A 24,000-nucleotide genomic window follows, 5' to 3' on the forward strand; every position below is an offset into this window, starting at 1 on the left:
AGATGCTGTTATTATTACGAGTATTTTGTTTATTAATTCAAGCAGTAGATAACACACACACACACACACACACACACACACACCAACGTTGCCAGATTGTCGTACTCTGCCTCTGATGTCTTCCGATTTCCGACCCAAATAACTGCCTTCATATATGGTTATCTAAATGGTTAATTATTGGTGGTTCTTGGCAACAGTTATGGGACAGAAACCAGTAAATACGTGGCTCTGAGTACGATAATCTGGCAACGATGACACACACACACACACGCACGCACACACACACAGGACACGGGTGCAATGGGTCCTAGACGTACACAGTGAAGGGTGACTCAATGCACACGTCAATGAATCATGTATAACTTCCCTTCCCCGCTGCCCCTTCACCCCTTCCCCTCCCTTCCCTTTGCTCCCATCCTCTCCCGCGTCCCTCCCAGCCTCCCTCGACTCGTCTCCCATGACTCACGTGATTTTTTCTCAACTTTAATCCATGTTTTATACCACATTTACTATTTTACATGGAGAAAAAATAGTACCATAGCTGAATTAAGGGGTTATTTTATCCGTACAGACAGAATTTGAAATATATATATATGTTGACCGGAAACATGTCCATTCTAACTTAATGATGATAATAAAAATAATAAGAGGAAAAAGAAGAAAAATAAACAGAAAACACAAACACCCTCACAAACAAACAGGAACAAAGAAACAATCACACACAAACACGTAGTTACACAAAGACGATAAGAAAGAAAAAATAACAATCATCTCCAGACAATCTCATGGACTCACCACAAAAGACAACAAAACTATTTAATGTCATGGAAAGAATAAAAATAACACCCACGACTCAAAAGGAACACAACACGTCCTCCGCACCCGACCACGAAGCAGACACGTTCCTGATGCTGAAGGCCGCTCAGGTGTGGCGCGCGCAGGTGACTTATCTTTTATTGTGGCCACCTGTCCCCAACACCTGACGGGCGGGATGGCGGGCTGGCTGAGGCGAAACTAACCTGGGATACATGAATGGGAGTGTTGTTGTTGTTGTCATTGTTATTGTTAGTGATGTTAATATTTGTCTATTTTTTTTATGGTGGCTTTAGTCCTTCCATCCAGTATCATTTTTGTTGTTTGTGTTCGAGGTAATCACGTATTTTTTCATTATTTTTGTCGTTGTTTGCAGTGATGATATTTCCGTCATTCTATCGTTGCTGGTGATGGCGATGATGGCAGTGAGGATGATGATAATGATGATGATGATAGTGATAAAGTCTCGACCATAATTAATTGATGTTTATGAATAGAATAATGACGTCCGATGAAGCATGTTGAGTGTACAAACTTCTATTATGCATCAGTTATTTTCGTCAGTCAATGATGATGATGATGATTGAAAAACGTACCACAGAACATGGGCTAATTTTTCTTCTTATCTATAGCGATGAGTTTAATCTTATAACCGAACTCGTCCTTGAATACTGGGACAACCTCTTCCGTTAGTGTCAAGTTCTAAAGTGTTCGTGCATTATCCAGGAGACTGTAGTTGGTATTATAAGATACTTTCGATTCTCATATCAGCTATTTCTAAACGGCAGAGAGGGGGTCAGTCGGGTTCTAATGAGCGTTTCTTGAGGTGCACGGTACAGAAGAAGGGTCAAACTACCACCAGGGTCATAAAACTACTGAAAATGCCCACAACTCCTACGAAAGCCTTGCCAAATATTTGTTTTTGGGTGGCGAAATGTCTTATGATACGACTCTGCATTTCTTCTACTGGGACGGCTTATCTGCTTCACACGTTTTGCCCTGTTCTGAGTCACGTTGTTTGCCCCGTAGTGAAGGATGCTGTGTGTAGGAACCTGACCGTCTGTGTTCAGGAAATGGTCAAAGGTTCTATTTTCTGCTTCACACGTTTTGCCCTGTTCTGAGTCACATTGTTTGCCCCGTAGTGAAGGATGCTGTGTGTAGTAACCTGACCGTCTGTGTTCAGGAAATGGTCAAAGGTTCTAAAGTGTTCGTGCATTATCCAGGAGATTGTATTACTTCTACTGGGTCGGCTTTTCTATTTCACACGTTTTGCCCTGTTCTGAGTCACGTTGTTAGCCCCGTAGAGAAGGTCAGATTCAGATTTCAGATATTTATTGAGAAAAGTGAGGGAACATTTACAGAGGATGGGAGGGGTATATACATATGACTTAGCCTAAACTAAGCTAAACAAATCAAATGCGTGAGAGGGGGAGTAGAGAAGCATGCTGTGTGTAGGAACTTGACCGTCTGTGTTCAGGAAATGGTCAAAGGTTCGACACGTCATCTGAGAAGACTGATTTAGTAGTGTTGCGGTGCGCCGAGGATGATTCACGAGAGAGAGAGAGAGAGAGAGAGAGAGAGAATCATTTTGTGACTTGTTATCCATGTTCTCTTTTTTAGTATATTTTTTTTCTAGCTACTGAGAGAGAGAGAGAGAGAGAGAGAGAATCATCTTATGTGACTTGATATCCACGTTCTCTTTTTTTGGTATATTTTTTTTTTCATTGTTGACATTTAAATCTAGCTACTTAAAGAGAGAGAGAGAGAGAGAGAGAGAGAGAGAGAGACTTGGCTACATCTACTGACGAAGGATTTTTTCTCCCCCTCCTGCAGATCCTGAGGGACCTCCGCCAGGGTCTCCTCCGCAGCGAGAGGCCCCTGAGAGAGACGGCCATTTTCTATACCAAAGGCGCGCCCTACCAAGGTATGCACACACACACACACACACACACACACACACACACACACACACACACACACACACACACACACATACATACACACATACTAACATACCCCTACAACTTTAATATGAAAAGAAGCTCAAACTCATCCCGCAAATTAATTTATATATAGATTTTCCAAAGTAATAATTTATTTTCTTGCCGATAAACCTGTAATTACCTAATGATTTCTCTCTCTCTCTCTCTCTCTCTCTCTCTCTCTCTCTCTCTCTCTCTCTCTCTCTCTCTCTCTCTCTCTCTCTCTCTCTCTCTCTCTCTCTCTCTCTCTCTCTCTCTCTCTCTCATCCATTATTCACCCGGCCGGCCATGAGTCAGGCGCCTTCTTCATCCCTTCGTCTACTCAACTTGGTCAATATTTTTTCTTCTTTGAGCGAAATTTCGGAATATTTTCACTATTTGTGCCCTGGAAAGAGAGAGAGAAAGAGAGAGAGGTCTTTTTTTTTTCTTTCTTACTGAGTCGATAAGCCTTGTGGTTGTGGGATTGTCTCGTGTGTGTGTGTGTGTGTGTGTGTGTGTGTGTGTGTGTGTGTGTGTGTGTGTGTGTGTGTGTCCTTGCCTGCCAGCACCCACACCCTTCTGTTCTTGTTCTTCCGCGGGGGCGTGGCGGATGGCACTCAGCTGGTACCTGTTTGTGTGTTTGTTTGTCGCTGCCTCCACCCTTACCTGTACGTGTCGGGCGTTCCAGATGACACGTACATGTATGATGACGACGCTGGCGAGGCGGGGGCCGGGGCGGGCCCGGGCGTGGGCGTGGGCGTGCTGGGTCCGCCGCACCACTGGTACGACGAGCCGCCCTACGAGTCCGACCCCGAAGACTTCCTCATCGGCAAGGACGCGTACAGGTGTGTTGGTGTTGTGTTGTTGTTTTGTTTTGTTTTGTTGGATAGTGTGTGTGTGTGTGTGTGTGTGTGTGTGTGTGTGTGTGTGTGTGTGTGTGTGTGTAATGCCCCCTTCCCCCCAGAGAGCCTTACGGCGGCGGGCTGCGCGTGGTGGTGACGGAGGAGGACATCATCTCCCTCAGGACGGCGGGCGACATCTCGGTGCCGCGGGACGTGGCCAAGGTGGCGCACACCCACTGGGCCGCGGCCGGCGGCCCCCAGTTCCCGCCCCGCGCCGCCCACGCCTCCTGGGTGGAGCCCGCGGCCCAAGGCAGCGGCGGCTACCCCGTCCCCGTGTACGACAACGTGCGGCTGGTTAGCGTGGGTGGCGGGCGGGCGGTGGGGCGGGGCAGCCGACGCTCCGAGCCGGACTACCACAACATGGAGGGGGCGGCACGGGGCGGCCCCCGGCACCCCCGCCGCCCCCTGCTGCGGGAGGGCGGCGCCGCCGGGGACGTCGCCGCCGCCGACGTGCACAGCGTCACCTCGAGGCTGTCCGGCGTGTCCGTGGAGACCAACCGCTCAGACCCCACCGAGCTGCGGCTCTCCAAGTACCTGGTGAGTGACACCTCACCCTCACCCTGTCTCTCACCCCGCCAGGTGATGCCTTCACCTGCACCTGCACCCCATCACCTCCCGGCACCGCCACCCCTTTTTCCCTCCCTCCCCCCCATCAGTGCCGGAGGGGCTCAAGTGGCACTGGTTCTTCCGTGTCACTCGACCCCTCCACTGACCTTCTGGCCCCTCCTTCTCTCCTCCACCTCCCCCCTCCTTCTCTCCCCCACCTCCCCCCTCCTCCCTTCCACCTCCCTTCCACCGCCCCCCTCCTCCCCTTCCTTACCCACCCCCAAGGCAATACGATCTCGAGGGGAGAGAAGGCGCCCCCTCCCCTCTTCTCTCCCCTCCATCCATTATTCTCTCTCATCTCTCCCTTCCTCCTTCCCTCCGCGCCTGTCTCTCGCGTGTCACTGTTTGGTTATTCCTCGCTTATTGTTTTGTGATGTTTTCTGAACTTTCGTTGGAACTGACATGTTTTTTATTTCCCTTTCTTTGCAGGTGAGTGACGAAGGGGACAGGTGACGCATGCAAGTGTTGAGCTGTCGGTTTCTGTTTCTTTGCAATGTAGGCAATATATTTAAGTAACAAGGAATTATAAGTCTCTCGGAACACTTGTAATAACTGGGAATGATAGAAATATTACCACGAATTTTGACATCATATAAGTGGGCTTTGTAGACAGATAAGCTTCGTAAGGCACATGAGGTCAAGAATAAGTTATCTAATACATTCGCTTCGTTTTTGGGGTTTATAAGAAGACACAGAAGGTAAAAAGTAAATCCTCTTATACATTCGCTTCGTACGTTTCGGGTTTATAAAAAGCCATAAAAAGTGAATAACAAGTCTTCTAATACAATTGCTTCGTGTGTTTGGGGTTTATAAGAAGACACAGAAGGTAAAACATAAATATAATACATTCTTTTCGTATGTTTTGGGGTTTATAAATAGGTAAATGAGGTCAAATGTAAACCTTCTGATACATTTGCTTCGTATGTTTGGGGTTTATAAGAAGACACAGAAGGTAAAACACAAATATAATACATTCTCCTCGTATGTTTGGGGTTTATAAATAGGTAAATGAGGTCAAATGTAAACCTTCTAATACATTCGCTTCGTTTTTTGGTTTTATAAGAAGACACAGAAGGTAAAACACAAATATAATACATTCTCCTCGTATGTTTGGGGTTTATAAATAGGTAAATGAGGTCAAATGTAAACCTTCTAATACATTCGCTTCGTTTTGGGGGTTTATAAGAAGACACAGAAGGTAAAACACAAATATAATACATTCTTTTCGTTTGTTTGGGGTTTATAAAAAGGTAAATGAGGTCAAATGTAAACACTCTTACATTCGCTTCATATATTTGGGTCTTGTAAATAGTAAACATACACTTGAAAAAATAAATAAAAAATAACTTCTCTAATTCATTCACTTCGTATCTTTGGGGTTTAAATAGACACACGAGGTCAATGACAAGTCTTCTCATACACTTTAAATTCGTAATCATCCAAATTAAGTTCAACGTTTCCTCTCACATTCGACTGCACGTGTGAAATGACGTCTAAAGTAAAGATTTGCGTCGTTTTGGCGTAGAGGAAGCGCTCGTTATCTTGTCCGGTGTGGTTATCGTGAGAATGGGAGTTGCGCCGGCCATCAGCTGTCGCCTTCAATAGTAAGAGGCGGGGAAACGTTAGATGGTAAAGAAAGAAACATACAAGATGGTAAAGGAAGGGCTGGTTATCTTGTCCGGTGTGGTTAGCGTGAGAATGCGAGTTGCGCCGAACGTTAGCCATCGCCTTCAACAGTAATAGGCGAGGAAGCATACAAGATGGTAAAGGAAGGGTTGGTTATCTTATCCGGTGTGGTTAGCGTAAGAATGCGATTTGCGCCGGACCATCAGCTATCGCCTTGATGAGAAAAAATCATCTCACGCAAACCATTTCATAATATATACCTGTCAACGCATTTGTGATCAGTTCATGCATCATCTATTTTGGGGGTTTGTATCATGGGAAAAATTTGGCCCGTCGCTGGTACACGGTAAAGCCACAAATTTGGCCCGTCGCTGCTGCCGGGTTAATAGTAATAGGCGAGGAAACATACCTCTCCGGTTTGGTTATCATAGAAAAGGGAGTTACGGCGGATTTCAGCTTTCACATACAATAATATTAATAGTTATTGGGCGAGGACACAGACAAGATCGTAATGATTTCTATTGGCGTGAAGGAAGCGCTGGTTATCTCCGGTTTGGTTGTCGTGAAGAAAAGGATGTCAGGCCGCTAACACGTCTGGGTTAATAAACAAACAAGATCAAGCTAGTCTTTCTACGTGTGGGCGCATAAACAAACGGAATCCAACCCTTCTTTTATGATGTTAACGAAGCGCTGATGAGATTTTCCTTATTGGAGTTTATGAAATGCAAGTTATGGTGGAGGTCGGGTCTTATCTACCGCATAACCAAAAGGAATCCAACCCTCCTTTAGTGGTGTTAAGAGGCGCTGATGAGATTTTCCTTATTGGAGTTTATGAAATGCAAGTTATGGTGGAGGTCGGGTCTTATCTACCACGTAACCAAACGGAATCCGAGCCTCCTTTAGTGGTGTTAAGAAGCACTGATGAGATTTTCCTTACTGGAGTTTATGAAATGCAAGTTATGGTGGAGGTCGGGTCTTATCTACCGCATAACCAAAAGGAATCCAACCCTCCTTTAGTGGTGTTAAGAAGCGCTGATGAGAGTTTCCTTATTGGAGTTTATGAAATGCAAGTTATGGTGGAGGTCGGGTCTTATCTACCGCGTAACCAAACGGAATCCGAGCCTCCTTTAGTGGTGTTAAGAAGCGCTGATGAGAGTTTCCTGATTGGAGTTTAACAAAAGGAGGCGAGCCATCAGAGCTCTCATCCGTTTGCGCACATAAACAAACAGGATGAAAAAACGACCCTTCCTTTAGCGTAACGAAAGCGTTGGTTGTCCTGTTGCGAGATCGTAATAAGAATGCGAATCGAGGCAAACTATCAGCGTACTCCTATGTATCAAACTATCACCAGGCTCATAAAACTACCCCAGGGAAATACTAACACAGCCTCCACGGAAGTCTTATCAAATGTATTGTTTTCGTTCACTTGGTTCATTGTATCCCAAGCCAACTTAATTCATTTTTCCTTATATGAATCGTCTATCTTCTTCAACATATTTTCTTGCTCGTTTACCGTTTCCGATTCTCCTTCTTTTGTCCTTTCCGAGAACGTGTTATCGGCCGGGCGTCACTTCGGCTGAATCGTATCCCTGTTCGCATCCTTTTTAATCGTTTCCGTTGAACATTGCGTCAGATTATCCATAAGTACATTCATCTGTTTATCGTTTGACATCACATGAGCTTGTTTTTTTTATATATATTCAGCTTTATCGTTTAACATTCCATCATCTCTATCGTTTATCAGTCCGTCGTTTTCTTCTTATACATATTCTTCAAAGTATCGTTTAACATCACACCAGCTTTCAATATATATTCAGCTTTATCGTTTAACATTCCATCATCTCTATCGTTTATCAGTCCGTCGTTTTCTCTTCTCATACATATTCTTCAAAGTATCGTTTAACATCACGTCAGCTATTTCATTTATTCATCTATGCATCGTTTTCGCACTGCGTCAGGCTTTTTAAATATTCCTCTACTCACCCTTCAACATTATGACAGCATTTCCACACACTAGGAGCAGCGAGTAGCGGGCTTTTTTTATTATTATTATTTCCTTTTTTTGTGCCCTTGAGCTGTCTCCTTTGTTGTAAAAAAAAAAAAAAAAAAAAATCCTAACACAAACTCAAGGATCAGGGCAGCGGAAATGAGCACTGAGGTCACGCGCAGCTTAAAGGCGTACCCCCATCTTTATCTCACCATGGTATTCCTATTATCGTCGTCTCCGGATGCTGTGTAAACTCTCCCCTTCTACCGTTCAGCCAGGTCCAAAAATAGTCCACGTGAGAGTCGAGGCAGACGAGAGCAATTAGAAGGTGACTTACTATGGGCACGTGGCGCTAAGGGTGGTAGTAGTAGTAGTAGTAGTAGTAGTAGTAGTAGTAGTAGTAGTAGTAGTAGTAGTAGATGAATGAGGAAGAAAGAAGATGAGAGAGATGAATGTGGAAGAAAGAAGATGAGAGAGATGAATGTAGTCGTAGTAGTAGTAGTAGTAGTAGTAGTAGTAGTAGTAGTTTTGTGTGGCCCAGAGGTATATATAAACACAGGGATATGGATAAGAAATGTATAAGATAGATAATACACGATTGATTAATATATTCTCATGCTAAACCCCTCTTTCGGCCACCTCCTTGGATTCTTTATAGGAGCAGCGAGTAGCGGGCTTTTTTTGTTGTTGTTATTGTTTCCTTTTTTTGTGTGTGCCCTTGAGCTGTCTCCTTTGTTGTAAAAAAATAAAAGTTTACCGAAGGGTCGAGACACGAGGGGAGGGTAGTTAATTAAGGCGACGTCGGTGAGGCTAACGAGAGAGATTGGAGACGTGAGGAGAGATCTGTAGTTCCTTGGGTCTGTGTGTGTGTGTTTCTGTGTCGATGTGGTGTGGATAAGGTTGTTGTTTTTTTGCTTTCTCTCTCTCTCTCTCTCTCTCTCTCTCTCTCTCTCTCTCTCTCTCTCTCTCTCTCTCTCTTATTGCTTCGATCTATTTATAAGCGCTTGCCAAAGATATCTTCTCCCTCCCCTTTGAAGGACTAAACTATGAAGTGGAGGAGTGATATATTGGAGGAGGAGGAGGAGGAGGAAGAAGAAGAAAGAGGAGGAGGAGGAGGAGGAAGCAGAAGAGGAGGGAGAAGAGGAAGAGGAAGCATAAAAGGTAGAGGAGGAGGAGGAGAGAGAAAATAAATAAATAAAGAGAGAGGGAGAGATATTGCAAGGGTGGAGGGACGAGGGAGATTAAGAGAGGCGAAAGGGGAGGAAAGTTGACGAAGGGAGAGAAAGAAAGGGTAAGGAAGGGAGGGAGGGAGGGAGAAATGAAGGGAGGGACTGAGGGTGAATTTTTTGCTTGATATAGAGAGGGATTTAGGGAGTGACGGGGAAGGGAGGAGGGTCTGGCTTTGTGTGTGTGTGTGTGTGTGTGTGTGTGTGTGTGTGTGTGGAGGGGCGGGAAGGAAGGGGTGAAAGCTAAATGACATGTTGAATACTTTATGACCAGAGAGAGAGAGAGAGAGAGAGAGAGAGAGAGAGAGAGAGAGAGAGAGAGAGAGAGAGAGAGAGAGAGAGAGAGAGAGAGAGAGAGAGAGAGAGAGACTGAATGACTGACTGACTGACTGACTTCCGATTCGCTTATCTTATCTTTACCGCTTGTCTTCCAGTCAACATAAAAGACAATGGAGTCACGTACTTAAGCAAAAAAAGGAAATTGATATCTTGCCCTGAACAGATACACACAGACACATAGCAAGACTTTTCCTCCTTCGTTTTTATAAGTGAATGGAGGGGAAAAAAATACTGAGGAGAGTGAATGCGAAAGAAGGGGATGGTGGAAGGGAAATGAACGCCAAAGGAAAGGGAATAGAGAGATGGATGTGAGGGAAAGGAGTGAGAAAAAATAAATACGAAGAGAGGAACTGAGAGATGAATGTGGAAGAAAGAAGATGAGGAAGGAAGAAAGAAGATGAGGGAGATGAATGAGGAAGAAGATGAGAGATGAATGAAAGAAGAAAGAAGATGAGGGAGATGAATGTGGAAGAAGGAAGATGAATATGGGAGAAAAAGTTGGAGATGAATGTGGAAGAAAAGATGAATAGCGAAGATGAGGCAGATCAATGTGGAAGAAAGAAGATGAGGGAGATGAATGTGGAAGCAAGAAGATGAATAAGGAAGGAAGAAGATGAGGGAGATGAATGTGGAAGAAAGAAGATGAATAAGGAAGGAAGAAGATGAGGAAGATGAATGTGGAAGAAAGAAGATGAATAAGGAAGGAAGAAGATGAGGAAGATGAATGTGGAAGAAAGAAGATGAATAAGGAAGGAAGAAGATGAGGGAGATGAATGTGGAAGAAAGAAGATGAATAAGGAAGGAAGAAGATGAGGGAGATGAATAAAGAAGGAAGAAGATGAGGGAGATGAATGTGGAAGAAAGAAGATGAATAAGGAAGGAAGGAGATGAGAGAGATGAATAACGAAGCAAGAAGATGAGGGAGATGAATGAGAAATACAAAATACGTCCACCATATCATATTTTTCCTCCTTTTCCTTCTCTTTCTTCATTCCCAAAAGCTTCCAAGTTAATATTTTTCGCCCATTCCCTTCCTCTACTCTCATCTTCGTTTCCTTATCTTATTTCCTCGCGTGTTAATCCAGAGGTATACAAACAAAAGTATACAACCTTGGAGTCCTGTTACCAGTGTCACCAGTCCCCCCTTTGTGCTCCTCTGTAAACAAGGGAGGGTTGGAAGGAAGGAAGGAGATGGAGGAGGAGGGCCGTGAGGGGAGGGGAAGGAAAGAAAGAAGGGAAGGGGGTTGAGAAGGAGGGTTGATAGGAATGGGAAGGGAAGGGAAGGAAAGGGAAGTTAGAAGAGGGGCAGGAAAAACGGTTGGGAAGGGTATGAGGGGAAGACAGGAATGGTTTGAGAAGGAGGGTTGGTAGGAATGGGAAGGGAAGGGAAGTTAGAAGAGGGCAGGAAAGACGGTTGGGAAGGGTATGAGGGGAAGACAGGAAGGGTTTGGGAGGAGTGTATAGGGGAAGGGTTGAAAGGGATGGGAGGGGAAGGAAGGAAGGGGTGTTGGGACGAGTGTGTAGGGAAGGGTGGAAGGGGAAGGAATGGGTGTTAGGAAAGGTGTGAGGGGAAGGAAGTGCCTGAGGAGAGGTTAAGGGAGAGGAAGGAAAGGGATGGGAAGGGTGGGAGAAAGAAAATAGAAATGGGAGGGACGGAGGGAGAGGAAGGAAGGGGGTTGGAAATGGTTTGGAGAATGAAGGAAATGGGAGAGGCAAGAATAGAGGAGAAAGAAGTGGAAGATGAGGAAAGAAGGGAGGTGTGAGGGGAAGGAAGGGGAAGAAAGAAAGGGCTTGAAGGGGAGAGGGGAGAAGAAAGAGCTGGGAGGAAGAAGGGGGAGAAGGGGGAATGGTTGTGAGCGGGCGACCCTTTCTTTGTTTGGTGATGGTGGTGACGCTGAGGCTGGGAGGGGATGGTGCTTCGAAGGTGAGGGTGAAGGTGCTGATGGTGGTGGTGGTGTCAAGAGAGAGAGAGAGAGAGAGAGAGAGAGAGAGAGAGAGAGAGAGAGAGAGAGAGAGAGAGGGAGATTCGATTATACAGAAACTCAATTATACAGATTAACACAATATCGAAGGCCAGGTTATTGCAATAGAGACAAAAGTGAAGCGAATTGAATAAATCTACACAGAACGAGGAGCTTCAGAGGAGGAGGAGGAGGAGGAGGAAGAGGAGGAGGAGGAAGAGGAAGAGGAGAGATATATGTATACTACTGAAATTCTCCGTACCAAAACAATGACTGGAGAATGAAAACAAAAGGAATATACGAGTCTAGCAACAATACTATCACCGGAAAGAGAGAGAGAGAGAGAGAGAGAACGTGACCAACTCCTAACATGTGACCGGCAGCTGATTGACACACACACACACACACACACACACACACACACACACACAGCTGCAGGAACTTTATCACGGGTTTAAAAAAAACACTATAAAACCTAAATAAGGGCAAAAACAGACAAGAGCGAGGGAAGGGAGGAAGGTCGAGAGTGTCTTACCCCAAATATGAGAAGGGCAAAAGGCAGGAAGGGAGGGAGGCTGGTGAGGTCTTGTTGGTACTCTGAGAAGGGGGATGAAGGTCTGTGTTTGTGGAGGGGAAGGAGGGGGCGTAGCTGTCACGTGTATATAGAAAGATGAGAGTGGAGTTTTAAGAAAAGGGTGATTGAAAGAGTTTAATGTAGGTTTAGTGGAATGTATATAGGTCTGTGTTTAGGAAAGGGAGGGGGCGTTGCTCTGTCACGTGTAAATAGGAAAATGAGAGTGGAGTTTTAAGAAAAGGGTGATTGAAAGAGTTTAATGTAGGTTCAATGTAGTTTAGTATGAGTGTAATAGCTGAAAGTTTAGGGTCTTAGTTAGGTAGTTAGACTGGACAGGTGGAGAATTGTGGAAGCCAGTCTACTAGTCTCTCAAACGTGTTATTGCTTGCTCTAGAGATGAAATAAGAAAAAGGTGATTGAAAGAGTTTAATGTAGGTTTAGTATAGTTAAGTATGAGTGTAATAGCTGAAAGTTTAGGGTGTTAATGAGTTAGTTAGACTGGACAGGTAGAGAATTATGGAAGCCAGTGTACTAGTCTCTCAAACGTGTTATTGCTTGCTCTACAGATGAAGTAAGAAAAGGGTGATTGAAAGAGGTTAATGTAGGTGTAGTGTTGTTAAGTATGAATGTAATAGCTGAAAGGTAGGGTGTTAGTTAGTTAGTTAGACTGGACAGGTAGAGAATTGTGGAAGCCAGTCTACTAGTCTCTCAAACTTGTTATTGCTTGCTCTAGAGATGAAGTAAGAAAAGGGAGAATGAAAGAGTTTAATGTAGGTGTAGTGTTGTTAAGTATGAGTGTAATAGCTGAAAGTTTAGGGTGTTGCTTGTTGCTACTCTTCTGCTGTTTGTTTTTACTGTAGGATTTTTTTTTTTTTTTCGTGTGTGTGTGTGAGAGAGAGAGAGAGAGAGAGAGAGAGAGAGAGAGAGAGAGAGAGAGAGAGAGAGAGAGAGAGAGAGAGAGAGAGAGAGAGAGAGAGAGAGAGAGAGAATACTAATACAATACGAAAGGGAATAATGGACTAGAAAATTGTTATAGGCGGAAAATGAAAGCGAAGAAAAAACGCATATGACAGGAAATGAAGCTCATGGTATTCTTAGCTACAGATATTACGACGCGTTGATAAGTGCAGGGTGTGTGTGTGTGGGGGGGGGGGGGGTGGAGGGGGGTGTGTCGGGGTTGCTGCGTGACGGGAAATGCAGAAAAAGAGAAAAAATACGTAATCCAAGAAAAACATGGCGATGAAAACTGTCGAAGCGAAGAAGAGAAAGTTGTCGGAATCATAAAAAAAAATACACTTGCAGGGAAAGTTAAGTATAAAAATATGGGATGAAAAAAACGAGAAATTATCAAGGCAAAAAAAAAAAAAGGGTTAAAGAAGAATCAATAGTGAAAGAAGCCATAAAGGAAACTGATGAATGGGGGAGATATGAATAAGGAGAAAAGAGGGTGCAAGGAAGAATGGCAGTGAATAGTGAATAGTGAAAGAATGGGAAACCGATTATTATTATTATTATTATTATTATTAGTAGTAGTAGTAGTAGTAGTAGTAGTAGTAGTAGTAGTAGTAGTAGTAGTAGTAGTATTGTTATTATTGTTATTATTATTATTATTATTATTATTATTATTATTATTATTATTATTATTATTATTACACACACACCACCGCGCATCACTGCCTTTGACGTACTCTCTCTCTCTACTACACGTCACTGCACTATGGAAATCAGCAGCGTCACAGTCACACCCACTCCACCGTCACCTCGAGAAAGCATCCGTCACTGTCCGAGTTCCCACGTCACGCCGCCCTCATAACATAGCGCCGTCACTGTACCTCCCGCCAACACGACCGTCACAGTTACAGAGAGGCTTAGTGAGGCTCAGCCATGCCAACACAACACTGCACTGTGCTTACGAACACGCTTAAGTTTATGTTGTCAGCTTGGGGAGACTTAACCTCATAGCAGCGGGGATCATGTTTCTTAATGGTCCCTCTAAGCGAGAAAAATGAGAAAAAATCACCCCTCACACAAACCATTTTATAATATATATCAAAGCATTTGTGATCAGTTTATGTATCATCTATTTTTGGGGGTTTATATCATGGCACAAATATGGCCCGTCGCTGCTACCGGGTTAAGTGAACAGACTTTCACACACTACACCAAAAATGAATGATCGAAACACACTTCACACACACACAATACAAAAAAAAGTAACGCCAACACTCCCTTCATCCACCTTCAGACCCTCGCCTCACCATAATTACCATGGCAGCACCGTAACCCACAGAAGCCATCCATCAGTCACAGAGGACATGCATCATCGGTACACAGCCAATACTTCACCATCCCCGTTACTGTAGGGGGCGCTGTTACGTCACCCCTCACTGCCCACACCCCCCTTCACCGTTACTGGAGGGGGCTCTGGTAACGCTGTCGCCAGAGCTACTACACAGGACATAACGATATTGACCTTACTCTTGGTCGCTTCTCTCTACTTTCTTTTATAGGACCAATAATTAGCGAACTTTTTTGTTATAATTTATTTTTTGCCCATGAGCTGCTGAAAAAAAAAATTACACATAACACAATACAACACAGAGAAGCACAACACTTAAACAACAACAACAAGCCACAACACTTAAGAAAAACAGCAACACAAACATGAAGGAACAACAACAACAACATCAACAACAACACAGCAAGCCACAACACTTACGAGAAAAAAACACCAACACAAAGATTAAGGAACAACAACAACAACAACAACAACAAGACGATAATACACCAAACAATAAACTCCCCTCTCGTGTGTGTGTGTGTGTGTGTGTGTGCGTCCCGAGCCCCGTTATGAAGCCTCCCAAAGACCTGCAAATTTACCAAGTATTGTGAGGGAGATGAGAGGAGGGGGAGGAGGGGAGAGAGAGAAAACATTTGCTCTCCCTATCTTATTCTCCCTCTTTCCTCCCCTCAGGCGCATACCTCCACGTATTTCCCCTCCATTGTCTTCTCTCCAGCCCTCCTCTCCTCCTCCTCCTCCTCCCCTCGCTTTCTTCCAAATCTGCACTCTTAAAAGCCTCTCTCAGTCCAACCGCTTCGCTCTCTCCCCTTCTCTCTTTTCTCTCTCTCTCTCCTCTCTTCTTCTATCTCCTTTCTCTCCTCACCTTCAAACCTCTCCTCTCTTATTCACCCTTTCTCTCTTCTCTTTTCTCTCTTCTTCTATCTCCTTTCCCTCCTCTCCTTCACATCTCTCTTCCCTTCTCTCTTTTCCTTCTCTTCACCACTCTCCTCTCTTTCCCTTCCCTTCTCTCACCCCTCTCCTCTCCTCTTCCCTCTTCTCTTCCCTTCTCTTCTTCACCTCTCCCCTCTCTCTTATTCCCTCGTCTCCTTCTCTTCCATTCTCTCACCCCTCTCCTTTGCTCTCTCTTCCCTCCTCTCCTTCCCCTTCCCTCCCCTCCACCTCCCTCCTCCTATCTTTCCTTCTTATCTCTGCTCCCTCCTTACCCCCCCCCAACCCCCCCCCCCCCCTAGGAAGCTCAAGGCACCTTCTCGCGGGGCCCAAACACTCTTACGGCAAGTTAAACCCCGCAGAGTCGCCGCTTAAGTCTCCCCTTCAGGTATTGGGTTTTGCTTTACCGCCCCGTGAGAGAGAGAGAGAGAGAGAGAGAGAGAGAGAGAGAGAGAGAGAGAGAGAGAGAGAGAGAGAGAGAGAGAGAGAGAGAGATTGCATCGTAAGACTCATATAATTGCAGCCACACATTCCTTGCTTAATGATGTTCAAATCACTTCCGTCATGTCTAATTACCTGACGAAGCCACTTTTAATCACCACCTGTTAGCCTAATTAACTTACCTGTCCCCCCTTCCCCCTCCTCCCCCTTCCCCCTCCCTTCTTCATCCTCCCCTTCATACCCTCCCCATCTTCCCCTTCCCTTCTTCCCCCGTTCCTCCAATCCAATCCCTTCCCCTCATCACGCAACACGATCTATCACACACACACACACACATACATACATACATACATACACGATATTTATTTTTGTATCGCTACCAGAATCGTTTCAACACCTTAAAACACACACACACACACACACACACACACACACACACACACATTACGCCAGACCTACGTAACACACACCCATGAAGCAATAACCACATTACACCCGCAGTCACGCCGAAGGATCCCGAGGGAGAGAAGGCAAGGATGACTGACTGGCTGGACGGATGACGGAGGGGAGGGGTGGATGACTGGATGAATGACGGGCTAGGTAACTGACTGGACTACATGACTGACTGACTGACTTGAGTGGTTGATTTTATGGATGGCTGAGTGAGTGGATGACTGACTAGCTGGCTAACTGGATGGATGACTGACTAGCTGGATGGATGACTGACTGAATGAAGGACTGACTGACTGGTTGAATGACTAGCTGGATGGATTACTGACTGGATGAAGGACTAACTGGATGGATGACTAACTGGACGGATGACTGACTAGCTGGATGAAGGACTGACTAACTGGATGGATGATTGACTGGACGGATGACTGACTAGCTGGATGGATGACTGACTGGATGAAGGACTGACTTACTGGATGGATGACTGACTGGACGGATGACTAACTGCCTGGATGAACTGGACTAGCTAACTGGATGACTGACTGGTTATATGACTTGCTTACCGGATGACTACCTTGTTAGAAGACTGGTTGACTGGATGACTAGATGACTGGATGAATGACTGATTGGAAAATTAGCTGACGGAATAACTGTATAACTGACTGGGTATATGTCCGTCTGATTGAAGTGCTTAGGTGGAGAAATGACTGGGTGGTAAATGGATGACTGACTGGTTAATGATTGGCTGACTGGATGAATGATTAGAGAAAAGATTAGCTGACTGAATATATACCTAACTATCTGACTGACTGTATGACTGACTGGCTGACTAGACTGGGTGAATAAGTAGACAGAAGGTAAGCTGACTGAATATATACCTAACTGTCTGGTTGAACACGTGTCTGACTGTATGTATGGCTGACTGGATGACTGACTGATAAGAAGATTACCACAATAACTATATGACTAACTGAATATGTCTAGCGTGCCCGGGTGCAAGAATGACTGGCCGGATAGCTAACTGTGGTTGCGTCCGCCGAGACAGACACAGGGGCGGGCGGTGGCGGCGGCGGAGGCGGGTCGGGGAGACAGCCAGTATCGTAAGGCCGCTATTACCCATCCGCCCTCAGCGTCGGCCGCCAGTAGGTTAGCCGCAGCGCTCGGGACCGGGTGGAAGCGCTCAGTGCCACGTTTTCTTTACCTGTGAGTGAGAGAACACGGAGTCAGCCACGATGCCAACGACCCAAGGTTCTGCCGGGGCTCGAACCTTGGGTATTTGGTGTACATGGTGGCTGATGCGTATTGGTTCGTGTTGTGAAGGGCGTGGTGGGTGCTGGGTTGTGTTTGGTGTGTGTGTATGTGTGTGTGTGTGGACGAGACGCGGGCATGAAGGAATGAAAGCCTCGGAGTTATTAGAAAACTGGACAGTGGTGGTGGTGGTGGGTGTCTCTCTTTGGGTGCCCTGTGAGTGGACATCGTCATGGTAAAAATGGGAACGCTGATACCCACAGTTGTGTTTTCTTTCTCAATAATAATAATAATAATAATTACAGGTATATTAACGTATGACAGTCGTTGGGGTGAAACTATACAGATTAAAAATACAATTAACAAATACTAAAATAGGCTACACTAGAGGGAGGGAGAGGGTTAGAGGTGGTTTGGGAGAGCTAAAAGTAGAGACCAAAGGGAAAGGGAGTGTGTGTGTGTGTGTGTGTGTGTGTGTGTGTGTGTGTGTGTGTGTGTGTGTGTGTGTTGAGGGTGGTGTTATAGTAGTGTTGGTGTTTCGATTGTGTTGTTAAAACGCCTAAACTTTCCTTCATGTTAAGTTTCATTATAAAAAAAAAAACTCATTATCGTGGTTGTTGTTGTTGCTTGTGTTGGTGAAACGTCTTGTTGTCTGTCTTGTTTTCCTTTTCCATTTTTTGTGTTTATTTTTGTAAAGTTTCATAAAAAGTGGAATTAGAAAGGAGTCAAAACGTGTGTGTGTGTGTGTGTGTGTGTGTGTGTGTGTGTGTGTGTGTGTGTGTGTGTGTGTGTGTGTGCTTCATCGCGGAACGTTGGAGAGGCATCCGTGCACAGGAAAGAACACACACACACACACACACACAAACGCTAATCACCCGCTCCGTTAAACTATTGCGCCTCAAGATGTGAAGTTTCAGAGGATGACTAGCGAGGGTGGGTGAGGGGGCGTGTCCTTAACCTGCTGGAGGGGCGGTGGGGGGCGTCAGGGGGGTCGGGGGGGGGCATTGGGGACGTTGGTTTCTGTGTTGCTTGTGAAGGGGGAGGGGGGGGGGGCTAAAGGATGCTAGAGCGTGTGTGTGTGTGTGTGTGTGTGTGTGTGTGTGTTAAGAGAAATTAAACAAAAAGAAAATATTAGGACACAGTAGAATGCGTGTGTGTTTGTGTGTGTGACTGCAATGTGGAGGTTGAGTTGGTATCAGCATAGGAGGAAGAGGTGGAGGATGTGGAGGAGGGAGTGGAAGTGATGTATCGTATAGGTGTTGGTCTGTGTTGGTGATAAGTTAGGATTATAGAGTGAAGTCGATTTTGTGGTGGTTTATTTTGAAGGGAGAAGAAGAGGAAGAGAAAGAGTAGAAGGGGAAGAAGAAAAGGAGGAAGAGAATGTGAAGAAGTGGAGGAGAAGGAGAAGGGGGAGAAGAAAAAGAAGAGGAGAAGGGGAGAAGAAAAGGAAGAGGAGGAGGAGGAGAAAAAGAAACGGAGGAGGAGGTGGAGAGAAAGAGGAGGAGGAGAAGGAGAAGAAGAGGAAGAGGAAGAGGAAGTGTGGAATTTGTGGTTTTGGTAGTGATAAGTAAAACTGTGAAGGTGGAGGTGGTGGTAATTGTGGGCTGGGAGTGGTAACATATGTGTGGTTAGGTTAGTGGAGGAAATGGAGGTGGCAGCATGTGGAAGGTGCGAAGCTGATAAGGTAAAATGTGGAGGTGGAGCTGGTGTTGATTGTGGAGTTTAAAGTGGTGATGAATTGCTGGTTGAGGAGGACGAAGAAGGGGAGATTATATTGTGGAAGATGTGGAGGTGGTGGAGTTCACGTTGATTGCAGTGATGTGGTGGTGATATGTGGAATGGAGCAGAGAAGGAGGTAGTGTGGAAAAGAGGTGGGCGTGGTGGTGGTGGTGGTGAGGTGGAACTTGAGTATAGGGTGTGACTTGCGGTGGAGTGGTGTCAGATGAAGTGGAGAAAATAGGGCAAAGAGATATATGGAGTGTGGAAGATTTGAGATGTGGTGGTTGTTGTGGGTGTGACTGTGATGTGGTTTGGTGTCATGTGGTCTCAGATAAAGTGGAGAGAGAGAGAGAGAGAGAGAGAGAGAGAGAGAGAGAGAGAGAGAGAGAGAGAGAGAGAGAGAGAGAGAGAGAGATTATAGATGTGGAAGACTTCAGATGTTGTGGTTGAGGAGGGTGTGACTGTGATGTGGTCTGATGTTATTTGTTCTCAGGTGAAGTGGAGAAAGGGAAAGAAGATTATTGATGTGGAAGATGTGGAGGTGATGGGTTTAGGATGTGGCTGTAGTGTGGTGTGTTTGATGTTGCTAGATCATGTGGAGAAAGTGGAAAAAGGATAGTGTGGAAAATTTGAGATGTTTTGATGTGTGGTGGAGGATGTGACATGATGTGGAAGCGAGAGAGAGAGAGAGAGAGAGAGAGAGAGAGAGAGAGAGAGAGAGAGAGAGAGAGAGAGAGAGAGAGAGAGAGAGAGAGAGAGAGATTTGAGATGTGTAGTGATGTGAAAATGATGTGACATATGATATGGTATGGCATCAATCAAAGAGAAAAGAGAAAGAGTGCGAGATATGTAGTGTGGAACGAGTGTGGTTGGTGGATGGTTGAAGTGAAACTGTGGAGGGTGTGGCTCGTGTAGTGTGGAGTGATGTGGTGAGAATGACATGAAAACTACCGAAACTGAAGTGATGATGATGGTGATGATGGTGGTGGTGGGGAGAGCACGTCTGGTGATGGGTCTGGATAGCAATTTGAATGGAATGTGGGACTGGGTGGAGGGAAGGGGCTGGTGGAAGGGAGGAAGGAGGAGGAGGAAGAGGGGGATGAAGGGACACTTGACTGGAAAGGAATTGATGGGAGATGAAGATGCTGAGGAAAGATGGGAAGATGAAAACGGACAGGTGGCAGAAGATAGGGCAGTGAGAGTGGATAGATGAGGGAGTAGAGGGAGGTGGAGAGGGCGATTAAAGAGGTGGGGAGTGGACTGGTAGGGGAGGTTAAGAGGAATGAAAGGGGGGACAAGGGATGAGAGTGAATATGTAAGGGGAGAGAGGGATGGGGAAGGGAGGTTCAGGGGGTGGGGAGTGGACAGGTTGGGGAGGTTAAGAGGGAGGGGAGGAGGGGGAGTGGACAGGTAGGGGAGGTTAAGGGGAGAGAAAGGGATGAGAGTGAATATATAGGGGGAGAGAGGAAGGGGGAAGGGACGTTCAGGATGGGGGAGTGGACTGGTTGGGGAGGAAAGAGGGAGGGGGGAGTGGACTGGTTGGGGAGTGAAAGGGATGTGTTAATTAAGGGGGAGGGGGGGGGAGGAAGGGTTAGATTTTCACCTGCTAATTGTTTGGGACTAATTAGATTATATTAGTCTCACCTGTTTTGTTGAGGCTTACGTGAGAGAGAGAGAGAGAGAGAGAGAGAGAGAGAGAGAGAGAGAGAGAGAGAGAGAGAGAGTGTTTATCTGTTGTGTTGTTTGTCTCTCCCTCCCTTCATCTGTTCCTTCTCTCCTTCCCTCCCTTCCTCCAAATATCTTCTTTCCTCCAACCCTCCTCCCCTCCTCTGTTCCTTCTCTCCCTTTCCTCTCTCCAAATATTTTCTCCTTTCCTCCAACCCTACATGATACTCTATGCCCTTCGTCCTCCTCCTCCTCCTCCTCCTCCTCCTCTTCCTCTAGCAAACGCAACTATGAAAAGCAAATAGCGCGCGAAATCAAAACTAACTCCAAGAAATTCTTCACGTACATAAGATCGAAAAAGAAAGTAAAATCCAATATTGGTCCCCTGACAGACGAGACTGGATCTGTAACTCAGGACAGTAAACAGATGGCCAGAATCCTCAACAGTAACTTCGCATCCGTATTCACAGTCGAGGACATCGAAACCATTCCCGAGAGCCCTGCCCCGCCGAGTGAGATCACGCCGCTGGAAATTGACTCAATATGCGACCAAGAAGTAAAAAAGTACTTGGACAAACTCGACACGAACAAGTCAACGGGACCCGACAGTTTGTCCCCGCGGTTATTAAAAGAGCTTAAACAACAAATACTTCAACCACTCACTACCATATTCAACCGGTCAGTTCAACTAAACAAGGTCCCGGAAGACTGGAAGATGGCGAACGTAACACCGATTTTCAAAAAAGAGACAAAAGCGTTGCATTAAACTACAGGCCCATAAGTTTGACATCAGTGGCAGGAAAAATACTGAAAAGATTATTAGAGATAAACTTGTTAAGTTTCTAGAAAACAATAATGTAATCTCCGACACCCAGCATGGCTTCAGAAACAAGCGCTCCTGCCTAACGAATTTATTAGACTTCTTCCAAGGTATATATAAGAACTGGGATGCCCACATCCCCAGTGATGTTATATACCTGGACTTTCAGAAAGCCTTCGACAAGGTACCGCACGAGCGACTCCTTAAGAAACTGCACTCGGCGGGCATCGGAGCCAATCTGATCGCGTGGATAAGAGATTGGCTCACCGACAGAAAACAACGAGTACTACTCAACGGACAGCCTTCCGATTGGCTACCAGTCACTAGTGGAGTGCCTCAAGGGTCAGTGCTGGGACCCATCCTCTTTATCATATATATCAATGACCTAGAATCAGGACTGAAATCCACAATATCGAAATTTGCAGATGACACCAAGGTGGGTGGAGATGCCCTCACAAAGACCGACTGCGAAATCATTCAGAAAGACCTCAATCACATTATCGAATGGTCGGAAAATGGCAAATGTCTTTTAATGTTGACAAATGCAAAGTCATGCACATTGGGTCCCAAAATAGTAACCACATACATCATGAATGGGAGACCTCTGCAAGCGATGCAGGAGGAAAAGGATCTTGAGTCACTATCAGCAGTGACCTGAAACACGCGAATCACTGTAAAAAGCATACAACAAGGCCAACATTATGCTCGGGTTCATAGCGAGGAACTTCGAGTGTAAAACACCAGACGTGATGCTATCCTTGTATAATTCCATGGTAAGACCGCACCTCGAGTATGCAGTGCAGTTCTGGTCTCCCAATTACAGAAAGGACATTGCTTTACTGGAAAGGATTCAACGACGCGCCACAAAGATGATTCCAACCTTAAGGGCTCAACAGTACGAGGAACGACTCAAGCGACTCAATCTCTTTACATTGGAGAAAAGACGCCTACGATGGGATATGATTCAAGTCTTCAAGTATCTAAAAAAGTTCAATAACGTCGATTACTCCAAATTCTTTGAACTGCAAACCAACTCAAGAACTAGAAATAACGGTTTACCCATTCAGTCGAGTCGATGTAACACAGACATTGGAAGGAGTTTCTTTTCAAACCGAGTCATCCGCCACTGGAACAATCTTCCTTCAGAAGTAGTAAATGCGAATACCATCAACTCCTTCAAATATAGAATCGACCGTCATTTCGCTGCGTCAGGAGTAAACTGAATAACGAGGGGCTTCCATCTGCTCCTCAATATCGAGGTGCTTTCATCTGCTCACCAAGCCCCAAGTGGCGGTCGAGCAGATTAAATCACCCAAGCGGGCGACCTCGTAATGAGCCAATAGGCTTTCTGTTGCCTGCATTTCCATGTTTCCATGTTTCCATGTTTCCTCCTCCTCTCTCCGCCCCACTTGTGACTCTCTCCCTCCTTCCCCTCGGGCCTGCCTGCCGTCTGCCTCCCTCAATGTGTGTGTGTGTGTGTGTGTGTGTGTGTGTGTTTCTCCAATCTCTCTCTCTCTCTCTCTCTCTCTCTCTCTCTCTCTCTCTCTCTCTCTCTCTCTCTCTCTCTCTCTCTCTCTCTCTCTCTCTCTCTCTCTCCCCTTTTCTATATTTTTACCTCTTCCATGTTCTTTTCTTTTTTTTCTCTTCTCGCATCTTCCATCTTTTCTGTGTTCTTCCCTTCTTCCTGCTTTATCACTCCCCTCATCTCTGTTTTTATTCCTCTCCTCCTCCTCCTCCTCCTCCTCCTCCTCCTCCTCCTCCTCCTTCTTCTCATCTCACCTTCATCCCTCTCCTCTTCCCTCTCTTCTCTCTCCACCTGCTTGCTACTCATCTTCTTTTTATTTACCTCCTCCTCCTTCCTCCTCCTCCTCCTCCTCCTCCTCCTCCTCCTCTTCTTTCTTATGTTTATTACCCTTTTTGTTTATTCATCTCTCCTCCCCCTCCTCCTCTTCTCTTCCCTCTCTCCCTCCCTCATTCTCTCCCTTCTTTTTTTTTCATCTCTTCCTCCCTGCATATTTCTCTTCTTTCTTGCTTCACCTCCCATCCGTCCCTCCTCCTCCTCCTCCTCCTCCTCCTCCTCCTCCTCCTCGTCTGCACCTGTTCCTATCTACTTATATCTCCCCTCTTTTCCTCCTCCTCCTCCTCCTCCTCTAATCCCCTTCTTATCTTGTATGCCATGATTCTCTCTCTCTCTCTCCCCGGCACACTTACCCCGTGAGACTCCGCATTTTAATAGATCAAGGTTGTGAACCCGACAGACAGACAGACAGGCGCAGACATCCTCCTTACCTCCTCACCTGCTTTTGCATTCACCAGTCAGTCAGTCAGTCAGTTAATCAGTCAATCAGTCAATCCGTCAGTTAGTCAGTAAGTTAGTCAGTCCGTCAGTCAGTCAATCCGTCAGTTAGTAAGTTAATGAATCAATCAGTCAGT

The 24,000-nt window shown here is 45.6% G+C and overlaps 1 protein-coding gene across 1 annotated transcript in view; it reads left to right on the plus strand.

Moving 5' to 3' along the window:
* Window positions 1-24,000, plus strand: part of LOC126986792 (uncharacterized) — a 255,802-nt gene that overhangs the window by 188,616 nt on the left and 43,186 nt on the right. Inside the window, exons 7-9 of the mRNA XM_050843162.1 lie at window positions 2,647-2,737; window positions 3,463-3,619; window positions 3,739-4,213. Of these exons, the coding sequence (XP_050699119.1) occupies window positions 2,647-2,737; window positions 3,463-3,619; window positions 3,739-4,213 (723 nt within the window). The remainder of the gene's footprint in view (window positions 1-2,646; window positions 2,738-3,462; window positions 3,620-3,738; window positions 4,214-24,000) is intronic.

Source organism: Eriocheir sinensis, chromosome 63 (assembly GCF_024679095.1).
Source record: "Eriocheir sinensis breed Jianghai 21 chromosome 63, ASM2467909v1, whole genome shotgun sequence".
Lineage (NCBI taxonomy): Eukaryota > Metazoa > Arthropoda > Malacostraca > Decapoda > Varunidae > Eriocheir > Eriocheir sinensis.